Below are 15,552 nucleotides of genomic sequence, written 5' to 3' on the forward strand. Positions count from 1 at the left end.
ATATCAGGAATCCTTATCTCTGTGAGGTGGCGGGTGTTGGGGGTACAGGAGTAAACCACTATCCAGTAGTGACTTTGGACAGTCAGACGGGAGAAGGGTGGAATGACTTAGGGGAAAAAGCATTCCTAGTTTTCAATTTTGTAATCTTGAAAACAACCCAAATGACAGTGAAAAATTATTACCATAGATTGCTGCAACAGACAAATATGTTATCATTCTTTAGTAAGGCTGCAATCCTTACAGTCCCCTCTGTGGAATGTATTGTCCCTGCTCCAGGTTAATCTAAGTCCAGCCAAGTGTCAGTTCATCCAATTCTCTTCTTTAACCTCTTTCTCCCCCGCTTCCTCTCCCCTCCACTGGAAAGTGGAGGGGCAATGATAAAGGGGAAAGGAACTGAAAAAGGATGAGGTGACATGTGCTCCTTTTTCTGCCTCTTCTGTTGAGTTGTCTCAGGATGTCCTTGTTGTAGACCTTGAGAATGCTTCCAGCCTGCTGAGCAATGTAAGTGGTAAGCTCTGCGGTAAGATAAAGAAGACTCTAGACATTTAGCTGAGAGAGGTCACCTGAGCTGAATGGTCCAGCGAGGATTGGGGGGTGGGGGTGGGGGAGGAGAAAGCCTTAAAAAACTGGGGAAGAAGGCATGAGACTTTGCTAGGCGAGGAAAATGATGTTGGCACAGTTAGCACAGTGGGAATGCACAAGGCACAGTGATGCAATCGTATAGCCCGGCCAGCTGGAGCACAGTTTGTGTTTGGAAGGAGACAAGTTTGGAAAAATGGGATGGGTCCAGACTCCAACAGGCCTTGAAGAGTGATTATAATTTTTACTAAGAATAGTAAATCTTATTAAATTAGTCAGGGGCTATTATCCCAGCTGCAAAGATTGAGACAGCTTTATTTTTCATTCTCCAAAGAAATGCTAACCATTTCTTAAAAGCTAGCTACATAGAAAAGTTTACTTTAGAATAACCATATTGATGGTTATGACAAAATTGTCAATTATATTTCCTGCCACCATCCATTCTTTTGTTTGTTTGCTTGTTTGTTTTCAACGTTTTCGTTTTTATGTTCTTGCGTCGTTGATGATGTAGAGTCTTGGTGCGAGATGTGAGCTACTCAATGTGTGTGAAATTTTAAAGACTCCCATTTCCTTTAAAGGTTTTTTTTTTTTCGATTTCCAACTTGAGATATTAACAATAATATGTTGATCTGCCACACAAATAATAAATAGCAAGAAATGTGCAAATACAGCCATTCGTTTAATTCAAAGACTGATTAAATTTTCACAAAACAGTGTGTTACCTTTCTCTCCATCTAAACACAAGGAAACTAAAGTACCAGCCACTGAAGCACCCTCTCCAGATACTTTACACATCTATTTAGAGCCGGGTTTCCTAACCTATTTATGGTGATCGACTGTTCTCTCCCCCCCCCACCCCCCGCCCAATCTTTCCTGGACACATACCATTTAAAAATATAATGAAAACAGCCCAGCCAGTGTGGCTTAGTGGTTGAACATCGACCCATGAACCAGGTCATGGTTCGATTCCCAGTCAGTGCACATGACCAGGTTGTGGGCTCAATCCCCAATGTGGGGCATCCAGGAGGCAGCCGATCAATGATTCTCTCTCATCGTTGATGTTTCTATATCTCTTTCCCTCTCCCTTCCTCTCGGAAATCAATAAAAACATACTTTTAACAAAAGAATATTCTAAACACTTCCTCTTGGCCTCACACGGAATTGTGATAGCCCCCAAGAAGCCCAGGCCAACAGTGAGTGTGAGGGGATGCTTGAGTCAGAACTCCCATGTTTGCAATTCAAGATCAGGGAAGCAGTTAGAGGCAGCAGTTTCTTTGAACGATGCCATGTTTCTTTCATCCATTAATGAGGGTGTTCCCACATTTTTTTTTTAAAAAATGGAATTTGTCCAAAGAAGCACTTGCTAAAAACCTCCACTGTCCTTCGCCATCTGCCTTATTCGCTCAGACAGGAGTACACGTGACCTTCCCTGCAGATGGCCTCTTTCAGGTGAAATTTGCAGACCGCCCCTTCCCAGGCAGGTTTAATTTATGCAAACGAGTCGTGATGTTCCCTCTCCCACAGTTCTTTTGTCCTTTCTCAGGGCCTTTATTTTTAACTTCCTAATCCTGATTTGTCTTTATCTTTTTCTAAGCTAGTCAGAAGAGTAAGGGTTTCACTTTTGTCCTTTCTTTTTTTCCTTCTCTAAGATATTTAGGAAGCTTTTGAGCAACTATGGCACCATCCTGCCTGTGGGACCCAAGGCAGGAGCTGACTGCTAAAACTGCATGCTTAGCACGAAGCAACTGCTAGCATCATGCAAAATTATGTGTGACTTTAAAATGACTTATTGTTAGTAATAATGGATTTTGAAACCATACAAGTAGTAATTAAGCTAATAGAGTGTAGATGTGGTCTACTGTAGCATATATGAAAGAAGTTATTTGCTAACAATTCAAGCTTTTTATGACAATTTTACTATCAATAGTTTTCAAACATATATTGAACATCTAATGATATATACCTTGAAACATACAAAAATAAATTTATAACAGAGACATAAAAAATATCCTATATAAAAAAGAACTAATATGCTAAATTAGACCAGACGGTGGAACGACCTTCCTGACAACCTTCAGGAACGACCAGTGGGCGGGGCTGCAAAGGGCAGCTGGGGCTGCGATGGGCCGAGCCCCCTGCACGAATTTCGTGCATCGGGCCTCTAGTAAATCAATAAATTAAGCCAAAACCAGTTTGGCTCAGTGGGTAGAGCATCGGCCTGTGGACTGAAAGGTCCCAGGTTCAATTCCGGTCAAGGGCATGTACCTTGGTTGCGGGCACATCCCCAGTGGGGGGTGTGCAAGAGGCAGCTGATCGATGATTCTTCCTCATCAATGTTTCTAACTCTCTATCCCTCTCCCTTCCTCTCTGTAAAAAAATAAATAACATATATTTAAAAAATCAATAAATTAAGTTAAATATTTGGGAAGAAATTGTTGGCTTATTTTTTATGAGAAAGAGGCTGTGAAAATTGTATGTTCTTTTACTGCTGTTAGAAGATTGCCTACATGCTTAAATAAGCATTTTTTTAATGTCCCATTAGGTGCCCTAAAAACAAATACATATCCTCCCAAGTAGCATATCCTGATATAATAATGCTATCTAAAAATAACCTTATCATTGTTGGGTTAAAATGTTTCATTTGTTTTGGTTAAAAACATGTCAATACTAATAACACTACATGAATTGATACTAATAATTATTCTATATAGAATGAATCTTTCATGATACTATTCAAATATATGTTATTGTGGATAATATTGAAGTGCCTTCTTTCTCATATAACTTGATCCAATAACACCACACTAGCATCCATTTCAGTATGCCCATACTCTCAACCAGTGACAATTCTCCAAGCAGTGATTTCCTCCCTACCTCTCTGTGAAGACGTACATATGATGGTCAGAGATTCAGAGTTCTGGGGATTTGCTTTTCTCAGAGAATTTTCAATAATATCAAAATTTTTAACACTGAGCTTCTATTTCCCAATGTTATCACTTCCATATGCTCTGTGAAATATTTACTCATAAAATCTATTGGTGTTTTGTTTTGTTTTTCTGTTGAGTTGATAATGCATGTGTAAGGTATAGGGTAAGGGTTGAAGCTCATTTTTTCATGTGATTATCTAGCATCATTTGTTAGAAAAGATCATGCTACCCCATTGACTTACCTTGGCATCTTGAACAAAAATAAGTTGAGCAGGTACTGTGGCCCTGCTTCTGGAATCTTCATTTTGCTTCATTGGTCTTTATATGTCTAGCCTTCTATCAGTACCACCCTGTCTTTAGTACTGTGCATGCATAGTAACTTTTGAAATCAGGTAGTATTAATCTTCCAACATTGCTTTCCTTTTTCAACATCTTTCTGGTTAATTTAGATATAGACATTATATTTCCATATAAATTTTAAAGCAATGCATCAGTTTAAAAAAAAAAACCCTACTTGAATTTCAACTGGTTTTACCTTGAATCTATAGATTAGTGTGAAAAGAATTGACATCATGACAATATTGAGTCTTCAGCTCCATAAGCAGGGCATATCTCTATTTATCTAGGTTTAATAATTTCTCTTGGCAGTCTTATGGCAATCAGTGTACAAGCTTTGTACACATATCATTAAATCTATCTCTAAGTAGTTCATATTTTTGACCACGTGGTAAATGATACTTCCTTATTTTAATTACTAGACATTAGACAAAAGTATAAATATTTAAAGAACTACATACATAGATATAGACATAGATTCTAAGGTTTTCTTTTCTGCCTCCTAAGGGCAATCTTATCCCATGGCAGAGATCAGAGATTTCAAGAAGATCATCATTGTGGTTTATTGTCCTACCAGGCATCAATAGATACCTAACAAATAGTATTGACAGCTTTTTCACCTAAGTTCTTTAGTTAGGGACATTTAACAATTTATCATGAAGGAGATTCTCAACCAAGTTCTATGTAATCCTTAGGTTTCAAAGGTAGAAACAGATTAAGAAATAAAATTTCTACTTGTACCAGAACAACGTGGTAAAGGTGGTAAAGTTAAATACACATCTCAAAATCGAAACAGTCACTTGCAGCACGTAACCTCAGGGTAGGGATTACCAATTGGATACACAGAAAACAAGTATATGCTCCTCAGAGTTACAGAGGCCTCACACTATGCATTCACTTCGCCATGGGCTTTTGGACACTTACGTAACGGAGAATTGCATTTTTATGGACTGACCACCTCCTGGGCAGACTGGTTATGCCAGGGTAGGCACTGTCATTCGCTAAGCCTGATGTCCTGTTGCAGGTGCTGGCTTGCTCAGAGGGCTTAGCCAAATGAGGTTTCAATAACTTCCTTTCCTTGTTAATGACCCAAATCCAAACATGCCATTGACTCAATAAATTTTCCCTTTCCCATCATGGTTCATGTTTTTTTAATAGAAACTTATCAGTGCTTTGGGTAGTCCTAACTGTTCTAATTGCTCCAAAGAAGGCTTAAATGAGTTGCCTCAGCAAATGAGAGAGGCCCTGTGACCACTCTTTTGCTACACAAGCTTGGAAAATAAGGTCCCTCAAAGCAAATGGAACCTAGAAACACTATAACATTAAATTTTAAAATTTTTGTTTGCAGTAAGAAGACAAAATTTATAAGTTAGACAGAACTAGATAAAATGTATAATATATTGCCAAATGTTTTTCTTGGATGGAAAATATTAGGGACACAGTAGAGCCAGAATCTCTAGCAGCTAGACAAGAATCTCTCTCTCTCCAGGCATCTGGATGGGTTTGTGCAAAGCTGGCCCAGGTCAGAGAGCAGCCCCACCAATGGCTAATAAGAGCTCTTTATCACAGAAAAGCAAGGAAGTGAGAAGCTGTCAGAGCATTGTGTGGCTGTTCTCATTTTGTCTTATAATCCCCAGGGGGGATCCTGAATGAAACCAGCAAACTTCTCATATTCCCACTTCCCCCATCTGCCAAATTGAGACAAAACTAATTATCACATATCGCCCTCAACTCTCAACAGCTTGAAAAGACTTGGTTTATTTGAAATTTGTGCAAATACAACTTGAGGAATTATGCTCTACACAGTGGATTCTAAAAAGCAATCTCTCTGTGTGGGGTATGTCTGGTGGCCAATAAATACAGAAAGCAAGCAAAAAATAATAATAATAATAATAACTTAACATTGGCTGTGTATTGAGATGGTTTTTACATTATTCCCATGATACGTAGCTGAAATTCATCCATAAGGAGCTGACATAGCCTCAAAATGAAATTTGATTTAATGAGTTTTCAGAAATGAGGGGACCAGCGGCCAGCCCTGTGGTGGGCTCTGGGGAAGCCAATAATGAAAGCCTTCCTTGCTGCTCCTCTCCAAGAGTCTGCCAATAAGTCACATTTATGTTGGTATATTTCCTTAAGAAACAACAACATACGAAACCTCATATTGGTTAGGTCTATGGATCATTCCAGCAATGAGACCGATGTTTGAATAAGAAGGTTTTTCCAATACCTGCCAAAATGAGCTACAAAGAGCTAGAAGGATTGTCCTGGGAAGGAAGTGTTGCAGAAGGGGATGGTCGTTCGGGAACACTTTGGAGACCAGACCTGGGTGCCCCATCATTAAATGTATGTGTTCAGGAAGAAGAAGAAGAAAAGTAAAGGTAAAAATTATGAACCACAAAAAGACATCAAATACATACCTACCAACAAGTGAATCTAAAAATCAAGTGAATAAAAAATCTGAAGAACAAAATGGACTGGTGAATATAATAGAATCAGGGACATAGAAAGGGATTGGACTAACAATTCTCAGGGGTAAGGGGGTCTGAGGGATGCAGGAAGAGATTGGACAAAAATCTTACACCTATGGATGAAGACAGTGGCGGGGGTAAGGGCATGGGGTAGAGTTGGGAATCAGGGGGAGGGGAGTTATGGGGGGGGGGGAACACCTGTAATAATCTGAACAATAAAGATTTGTTTAAAAAAATTAAAAATAAAAATGTGTATGTTGACTATGCCCAAGTTCTCTTGGCTCCTTGCCCTTTGATTTCCATAGCTGGGATCACCCAAAACCTACCGGAGACTCAGGCTTCTTTCACATCCTGGGTGACTTTATTGGCTAAGGGTAAGGAGCTCTGGCCCGTAGTTTAGTGTCCACGGAGCCTAGACAATATCAATGGGTCATTATCATCAATATCATTAATTTCTGACCAAACCATTTATGACTGCAGGCTTACTAAGCTTAACACATTGCGGACGGATCACGAGAATTCTCACTTCATATTATACCGTGTTTTACTATGTATCATACTTTAAAAAGATATTAGCTTGTACGACCGTGTAATAAATAACCTCAAAATGCAACTGGTATGATTTTGAAGTGTGCCTTTCACATTTATGTAAAACGTTTTTTGAACTCGTTCAATAGAAACTTATCTGGCCACTGGGTAAAGCTAGCAATAAAACTACTGGTCCGCAATGTGTTAAGATGCAGACAGCTCTTCAGTGGATCTGCCTTTTTCTATGTGATCTTTCTCTAGTCTCTTCTGTCTAAACTTTAGCTTCCTAATATCTGAAGACAAGATAGGACACCTACATTGATCGATCTATATACACTAGTCTATCCATATATATGGGTCTAATATAAGTGCTAGAAGAACTTGTGGTATGTCATAGGTACTCAATAAATATTATTTTTCCTTTATTGCTCCTCCTTTCTTTCTGTGTTTAAACATAACAAAGCTTCGTGCCATTATAACCACTCATTGCTCATGACTCATGCAATCAGCTGTTGATATTTGTGCTAGGAATGATTGTATATCCTTAACATTGTCACAGATCTAGAAGGGAAATGTAGGTGAGGCTAGTGAGAAGGAAAATTTAGGAATCCAAGCTGTTTGTTTTCCCCCCTCCTGTGTGTTGGCCCATTAACATGTTTCCATCATGGAACTTATTTCATTATTATGAAATTATTTGTAGACAATGTGATTTCTCCTCCTCAAGGACAGAGTTTATGTCTTCACCTTCAGCTTCCCCAGGCCCAACACAGTGCTCTGTTCAGTACTTGTGGCTATGGGTACTTTTTCCTGTTCCTCTGCAATGAGCGATGGGGGGGGGGGGGGGGGGGGAGAGAGAGAGAGAGAGAGAGAGAGAGAGAGAGAGAGAGAGAGAGAGAGAGAGAGAGAGAGAATGCTTATTTTAAAATGAACCAGATATTAGGTGACCACATTTTTTAGATTTTTTTTTACAATATGTTTTTATTGGTTTCAGAGAGAAAGGGAGAGGAAAGAGATGGAAGCATCAATGATGAGAGAGAATCATCAATCAGCTGCCTCCTGCATGCTCCCTACTGGGGGTGGAGCTGAGCCTGCAACCCAGGCATGTGTCCTGACCTGAGAACTGAATCATGACCTCCTGGTTCATAGGCTGACTCAACCACAGAGCCACAGCAGCCAGGCGAGATTTTTTTTTCCTTTTAATGGTGAACTGTCCCTTGGAATTGCCTCCCACAGGCACAGAGGTCTGTATACCTCAGTAGTTTGTACCTCTTGATCTATGCCCAGCCCAACAATAAGGCAAAGGGGTAGATATCTACCAAGAAACACAGTCTGAGTTGGAGATAGTCATGAGCCTTAACAATTTGGAAATAATATAATTTAAGACTCATGGGTTACTAATATGCAATGGTACATACTAGTAGTTCTCATAACGTGAGCAGCACCTCCTCACAATTTTAGGTCTGATAATTTATGTTCTGATAATTGAAATGTAAGTTGTCAAAGTTGATGGGGAAGAGGATGTATGCTGAAGAAATTTGGAAACTCTGGAGATCAATGTGGGTTGAAATTAGTTTCATGTTAGCTGAAACCGGTTTGGCTCAGTGGATAGAGCGTCAGTTGGCGGACTGAAATCAATAAAATATATATTTTTAAAAAGAAATTAGTTTCATGTTTAAAAATAATTATGAGAATAATTAGAATTTGCTTGGTACCTGATAATTTACAAAGTGCTTTTTGCACAATATTTAATTTCACAAAGGTTATGAACTGGCTATTAGGTACTTGATGCCAAACCTTGAACATTCTAAAATGAAATGTAAGGGAAAGCGAGAAAGGAGATAATTAAAAATGCATTAAAAGATAGAAAATCAGCCAAAAAAGAGAAAGAAAAAAGAAAAGAAAATCAGCCCAATTCACTGGCAGAGAAATAGACTTATCTGGCATTTTAGAAACCCAGCATATCTTGTAAAAGAAGCAGTGGGCCCATCTTTTGATTTCACTGTTGGCGCTGTGTATTGTTTTGAAGGTTGTTTTTGATGTGCAGTGATAATGACTTCTGCTTACTTCATTCGGAAAGATGTGCAAAACCAGGAGACACCTGCACCATACTTAGAGGCAAAACCAAGAATGATTTGATTCAATCCTGAATCAAAGTAGAAGAATCCTCAGAGGGGAAACATGAGGGGCTGATGGATAGTTTGTTTAAAACTCAGGTACCCACCTAGAGAGAATCCAGACGGGCCTGCAGGCTGCCAGGACAGCCCTAGCTGCCTTCCCACAACCGCAGCTCAAGGCTGTTTTCTGTCTCATACACATCCTACTCCAAAGCCACGAGTTAATAAAACACAAGAAAAGATAATCACCTGTCAGTGAGAGTTAACCTGAAAGTCAAAGAGCACCCTACCTGCAACCCCTCCCAGCCTCCCTCATTTATATAGATAGATATAGATAGATGATATAGATATAGATAGATGATATAGATAGATATAGATATAGATATAGATATAGATATAGATATAGATATAGATATAGATATAGATATAGATATACAATAGATGATATAGACATAGACATAGACATAGACATAGACATAGACATAGACATAGACATAGACATAGACATAGACATAGACATAGACATAGATATAGATATAGATATAGATATAGATGATATAGACATAAACAGACATAGATATAGACATAGACATAGACATAGATTTTTTTTTTTTTGCCTTCTGCCCTGCCTTTCCTTCAAAATGCAAGGTTCTGTGGGGCTGCCAGGGGAAAGGAGAGATGCGATTTCATAGCCGGACAGCCAGGCAGGGACCCAGTCGAGTTACTAGATTGCACAGGAAGCCAGGAGCATCCCAGAGCCGCGGAGGGAGGCGCGGCGCGGGCTCGGCGGTAAGCCTTTCCAGATGTGCCGGGGCTGGCGCGGGGCCAGGAGGCCGCCTGCAGTCGGCGCGCTCGGGGCCGCAGTGCGAGCCGCATCGCCCGGCGCCCGGCTCCCGGCTCCCGGCTCCCGAAGGCGGAGGCGGCGCGGGGCTCGCGGGCGCCCGGTCCCTGTCCCCGGCCCCGCAGCCCGGGGAGGGCGCCCGCAGCCGGAGCGGGGCCGCGGGGGAGCGGGATGGGGCTGCAGCCCTGAGGTCCTGCGCGGGGATGGGGGACCCCGAGGCCCGCGGGATGGCGCGGCCCCTGCGAGCCCCTCTGCGGAGGTCCTTCAGCGACCACATCCGAGACTCCACGGCCAGGGCCCTGGATGTGATCTGGAAAAACACCCGGGACCGGCGGCTGGCAGGTGAGGGCGGAGGGGGAGAGGGCTGGGAGAGGGGAGGGGAGGCAGGGGAGGGGTTCACAGGAAAACAGTTAGATCCACACACAGGCTCCGTGGTGAGCTGGGGTCCTCTGGGACCCCATCAGCCCAGCCGGGTCAAGTTCACCGCTGTCCCCGCAGGGACCTCAGGCTCCCCGGATCCTGGAGGCTTCTGCAGGGTTTGGGGGGTTGGGTGTGTTTTTTCTGCCTAAGATGCCTGTCTGAGGTTTTAGGAGAGGTGTGTTTTGTGGTGGTGGTGTTTTTAACCTTGAAAAACAAAGCGAGATCCCCTGGCAGCAGCGCGGGGAGGGGGGTCCATGGGGACCCGCTGGCGTTTCCCGGTGGCCCGGCCGGGCGGGCGCAGGCGAGGGGCCCGAGGGCAGGGCAGGGCGTGTGTCAGTGGAGCGATCCCGCTGCCCAGCCGGAGCTGCTGGTATTTCCTCTGGCAGCTGGGGCCGTGCCGAGTTCCAAGAGTGTGTGTGTGTCAGGTATGTGAGACAGAATAAAGCAGAATCACAGTGGCGCGATTCAGGCGTCCTCGGGCTCATGTGACAGCGGCCAGAGGGCAGGCAGGCTGTGTGTGCGGGCGCGCGCCGGGAGCCGGGAACTTCTGCCTCCTTGGGGTATTAAGACTATTCCGAAATGGATCCCCAATAGCAGCATCTCCAACAAGCAGCAGGCAGGAAAACTCCCAAGGCCCCCTCCACCCCACCCCCCCGCTTTCCCCCACCCCCACCCCCATCCCCAAAGGTCTCCCAGTGGTGTTGAATGGCTCCTTCTGGTTTGCTTTCTAAGTCTGTGTACTGATGTCATGTCATCTGCACAGCTGGGTCAAAGATTATGTTTTCTTTGCCCTTTTTGGCGAATCCAGTTGTTGCTCATATGCCGAGGGAAGCTCAGCGTTGTTAAAAATATTACAAGTGTCAATTCCAGACCTCTGTGCCTTGTGTTCTCAAGAAAAGGTGTGTTTTTTTTTTTCCTTTCGCACAACTGTCCCAATGTGACTTGAAAAGGGGAGATGTAAGGTTTGTGATTGTGATGAAGCAGATGATGGAGATAACATACTCATGACCTAATCATGGTCAGCTGGAAATCTTTTCCTAAATGCTCACAAACATCTTTCGGTTAAACTAAACAGTATTGCCCAGGACAGAGAGAATAAGCATAGATAGGGGAGCTAGAGCAAAATATTTTCAATTTAACCATTTTAGTGTGGCTTTAGAGTAAAATGTGATGTCTTAAAGAAATCCAACTTTTTTAAGGTGTTTGGTGTAGTGATAAAAATTTGCATTTGGCTAGAGGAAGTTTAAGAAATAAGATATGGGAATATGGAATTCACAACTATAATCGTTTGAACCTTAAAAAAATAAGGTGATTGCTTTATTGTTGTCTTGTTTGGCAAATTCGTTGTCACACATGGAAAGATTCCTCAAATAGTGTCTTGTAAAGGTGGCACAAAAATGTCTTACTGTGGTTGGGTGTTCCAATTTGAGAGGAAGACGAATTCAGACATTCCAGCGTCTCAAGCTTTTGACAGCTGTTGACTTCTGAGAATAAGGACATGATCCCTGGAAAATGCTGTCTCTGTTTTGTCATTTGTCTATTAAATATATTAAGTATGTTTTTATTGATCTCAGAGAGGAAGGGAGAGGGAGAGATAGAAACATCAGTGATGAGAGAGCATCATTGATCAGCTGCCTCTTGCACACACACACACACACACACACACACACCCCACTGGGGATCAAGCCTGTAACCGATGCTCAACCACATAGCCACACCTTCCGGGCTTGTCTGTGATATATTAATGGTCTCTCTGGAGTCAAAAATAGAGCATCAAGTGAAAAATACTTAGAGAAAAATAGTTATTTTTTTATGTGTGATGAAGCATTAAACAGGTCCCCTGAAGGAAGAAATTCTTTGTATTGCCCAGTTATTCTAAGATGAGTCTGACCTCGTAGGCACTTCACACGGCGGAGTATCCAGGATCTGTACTGGAAGGAGGGAGAGGGCTCTGGCTGCCACAATGGACCAATTGCTGGGGACTCGGACCCTTTCTGTGTCCTCCCCAGTTCTTGGTACGTGGCTCAGCGCTCAGTCAGTGTTTGCCAATGGAGACCGATTTGGTCCCCATCCAAACCTCAAGAGCACTCATGTCTATCCTTTGCCTCAAACGTCTCGCCTGCACCCCACCCTCCCACTGACCAAAGACTTCAGCGGTTAATTATCCACAAAAAAAGTCACTTCTCCAAGCATCGGTCCACTCCATGATATGTCCTGCCCCTTGGCCCGAATGGAGGGCAGCAGGAAGTCCAAACCTCCCGCTTCACTTGATGTTGTGAAATGAATCGGGTGACCGAGGAGAAGTGTTTCGAAGCCCCACAGGAAATACTTCGGTAAGTAGTACCACAAACATTGTTTCTGTGGTGATCATTTCATCCCCTTTCTCAAAAACTAATCTGAGATTTCAGTTTCTTCCACGGAGACAAAATTTTAACTGCCTTGTTAGATATTTTCTCTTTCTCTCTCTCTCTCTCTCTTTCTCTCTCTCGCTCTCTCTCTCTCTCTCTCTCTCTCTCTCTCTCTCTCTCTGTCTTTCTCTTTCACACACACACACACACACACACACACACACACACGCACACTAAATAACTTAAGAGTTCCTAGTTCTGCCCCAAATGATGCCATGAACAAAAACCATCATATACCTCTCGTGACCTTAAACTCCCTTATGTCAAAAATAGGAATTTCATCTGTGGTGTTTAAATATTCACAGTCTTATAAAAACAACGGACATAATAATTTAATTTAAAAAAACGTAAAAAATAAAATAAATAAAAACAACGTACAGAATTGCTGCTAGAAAAGGCCTCTAGGATGCGAAGAGTGACAGAACAGACTTTTATTACATACTCCTTTACATGTAACTAGAGGCCCGATGCACGAAATTCATGCAAAAGTAGGCCTACCTTCCCCCGGCTGCCTGCACCAGCCTCCCTCTGGCACCCAAGACCTGGGCTTTCTTCCCTCACAGTCTGAGCTTTGCCTGGAAGGACGGCCAGTCTAATTAGCATACTATGTTTTATATTGCCTTTCTCTGCCCAACCACACAACCCACAGGGGTTTCTCTTAGTCCTCTTCTCTCTACAACCATTATTCCCAAGCCTACAGGTACACTGTCTTCTTTCCCAAGCTCAGAGGATGGCACGGAGTTTTGAGGGAATTGGAACTTGGGGTGACAGATGGGGTCCACAGCCCTCCTGTCTTACACTTCCTCCGAGTCCTCACTGCTCCTCTGCTTTCCGACCGACCTCTCCTTGAGCCCAAGGGCATCTTGGCATCAGGGTGCATTCATTCCTGAAAACCTCTTGCCCTTTAACCCTTGCGTAGAGGGCCATGTAGGCGTTCTTAACCTTTTCTGTGCTAACGGATCTCTAGCATTCTGGTGAGGCCTGTGGATCGCTTCTCAGGGCAATACTTTTAAAACAAGTAAAAGACATAAAATTCTAAGGGGAGCCAATAATAATGAAATGTAGGTGTCGAGGTATTTAATATTCATAACACAAAGTTCTGATACAGTCATGAACATGAGTGAATTATATAACACACTATCGTGTTTCAAACATAAGGAAGTAAATTTAAATTAGGTATTTTTTAAAGATCCCAGTGTGCAGATTACAATTGCTTATCTAGAGCAAGAGCACTCAACTGTACAGTAGCCTCGGATTTGTCTCCTTGTCACCAACCATCATGGGTCGGGAATATGGGAGCAACATCCATTCCCAGGTCACCCGTGTGCAAACCTTCAGCTTCCCTGTTTGGTAGTTGAATGGGGCCAGCAATGTCACATGACTGCCTGTGGACAGAAAAACTGCCCTCACGTGTGGTCAGGGGCAGCTTTGATGACTCCCATACCTGTACAGCAGGGATGAGCGTAAGTGATAGTTTGGGATTTCTGCAACAACGGCAAATGCATGGAAAAGTCTGTGTGGGGACAGTCACAGGGACAGCTAATGCCATGGCGTGTGTGTTTGGGGGGGGGGGGGGGTGGAGGTGCAGCTTGTCAATCCTTACCATTAGAAGAAATGTGAAGTTTCCGTTAGAAATTAGTAAAACTAGAAATGAATATTTTTTCTCATCCAAGTTCATGGACACCCTGAATTCTATTGAGATTAAAAATCCCTGACTAATACCTGACACTTCCAAATACCACTCATCAATAATTATCAGAGTCTGAGATGCTGGGCCATTGTACATGAGATGGCTGGAGTTCCTTGATGTATATTTGACAGAGCTCCACCAATGAATGAACTGATACACCAGAAAGACTGTCTCTGAGGAAAAGTGAAAGGAACTAAAATTCAGACGAGAAAGAGACAGAGAGACTGAAGGCAAGGCAAAGCCCAGACTATACATGCACAGTAGCTGTCATCAACTGGGAAGGTGGAATGAACAAATAAACTACAAAAGAAAATAAACAATGGTCTTTCTTTAACATCTAATAAGGTAAGGACAACTTATATAGTGTAAAATACACTGATCTATAAAAATATTAAATCAATTTTTACTATTTGGGAAATATGACCTAGAAGGAAAAAAAAAATATGAATGCCTCAACCTGCTATGAGACATGTGATACTGCTTCTAGAGCTAAACATTCAAAAGAGGAAGAAAAACCGAATTGTCTGTAAAGAAGGCAAAAAAAAAAAAATGTAGACAAGTCTCAACCCAGATGAGATTCAATAGACATAAAATAAATTCTCCAAGCATCTGCATCAGGTTGGATCCCCTGGGATGTTTTGCTCAGCATCTTCCATCGTTTGTGAAATAAATGGTTGCCTTTCAGCTGACCAGGTCTCTGATTCACCAGCAAAAAGAATGCTTGACGTGCCGAGTGATACACTGGCTTTCAATTCCACGGGGCATCAAAAATCCTGGCCCCGGTCCCATGGCAGGCAACCACAGACACTGACTTTGTGAACTGTTTTCTGTTCATTGGATCACAGTGCAAAGCAAGTAAGGGCATATGTAACGCCTTTTCATCAGGAGTGATGCATGCCCCGAAATATGCAGGCTGCTCCCGTAAACAAAGCCTTCCCTAGACATACGCAACGCTGTATAACGTTTTACAGGGTCTGAGAGACAACCGCTAATGATGCTTCATGTGTCACATTTCTGGAGGGCAGATGTGAGCGTGTATCTATTCAATTAGGGACCACTATTTCCAATAAAAAGAAGAGCATGTTGGTGTGGAGGCCAACTTTGATGAGAGAAACCAGTGGCTAAGAGAGCTGGCTGGGACATCAGACTGCCTGGGTATGGACCTGGCTCTTGCACTGGGTAACTTTGGACAAGTCCGTTTATGTCTCTCCAATATAAAGAGGTTAATAATAGTGCTA

At 42.5% G+C, this 15,552-nt stretch overlaps 1 protein-coding gene across 2 annotated transcripts in view; it reads left to right on the forward strand.

Moving 5' to 3' along the window:
• The window catches only part of DLC1 (DLC1 Rho GTPase activating protein), a 366,141-nt gene that overhangs the window by 181,477 nt on the left and 169,112 nt on the right, over positions 1-15,552 (forward strand). Inside the window, exon 1 of one of the 2 annotated variants that reach the window (XM_084877011.1) lies at positions 9,819-10,138. The exons of the other annotated variant lie outside the window; for it this stretch is intronic. Within the exon in view, the coding sequence (XP_084733137.1) occupies positions 10,000-10,138 (139 nt within the window). The 5' untranslated portion in view covers positions 9,819-9,999. Of the gene's footprint in view, positions 1-9,818; positions 10,139-15,552 lie in introns of those variants that run through there. 2 annotated transcript variants of the gene reach the window in all.

Source organism: Pipistrellus hanaki, assembly GCF_964339955.1.
Source record: "Pipistrellus hanaki genome assembly, chromosome: 3".
Taxonomy (NCBI): domain Eukaryota; kingdom Metazoa; phylum Chordata; class Mammalia; order Chiroptera; family Vespertilionidae; genus Pipistrellus; species Pipistrellus hanaki.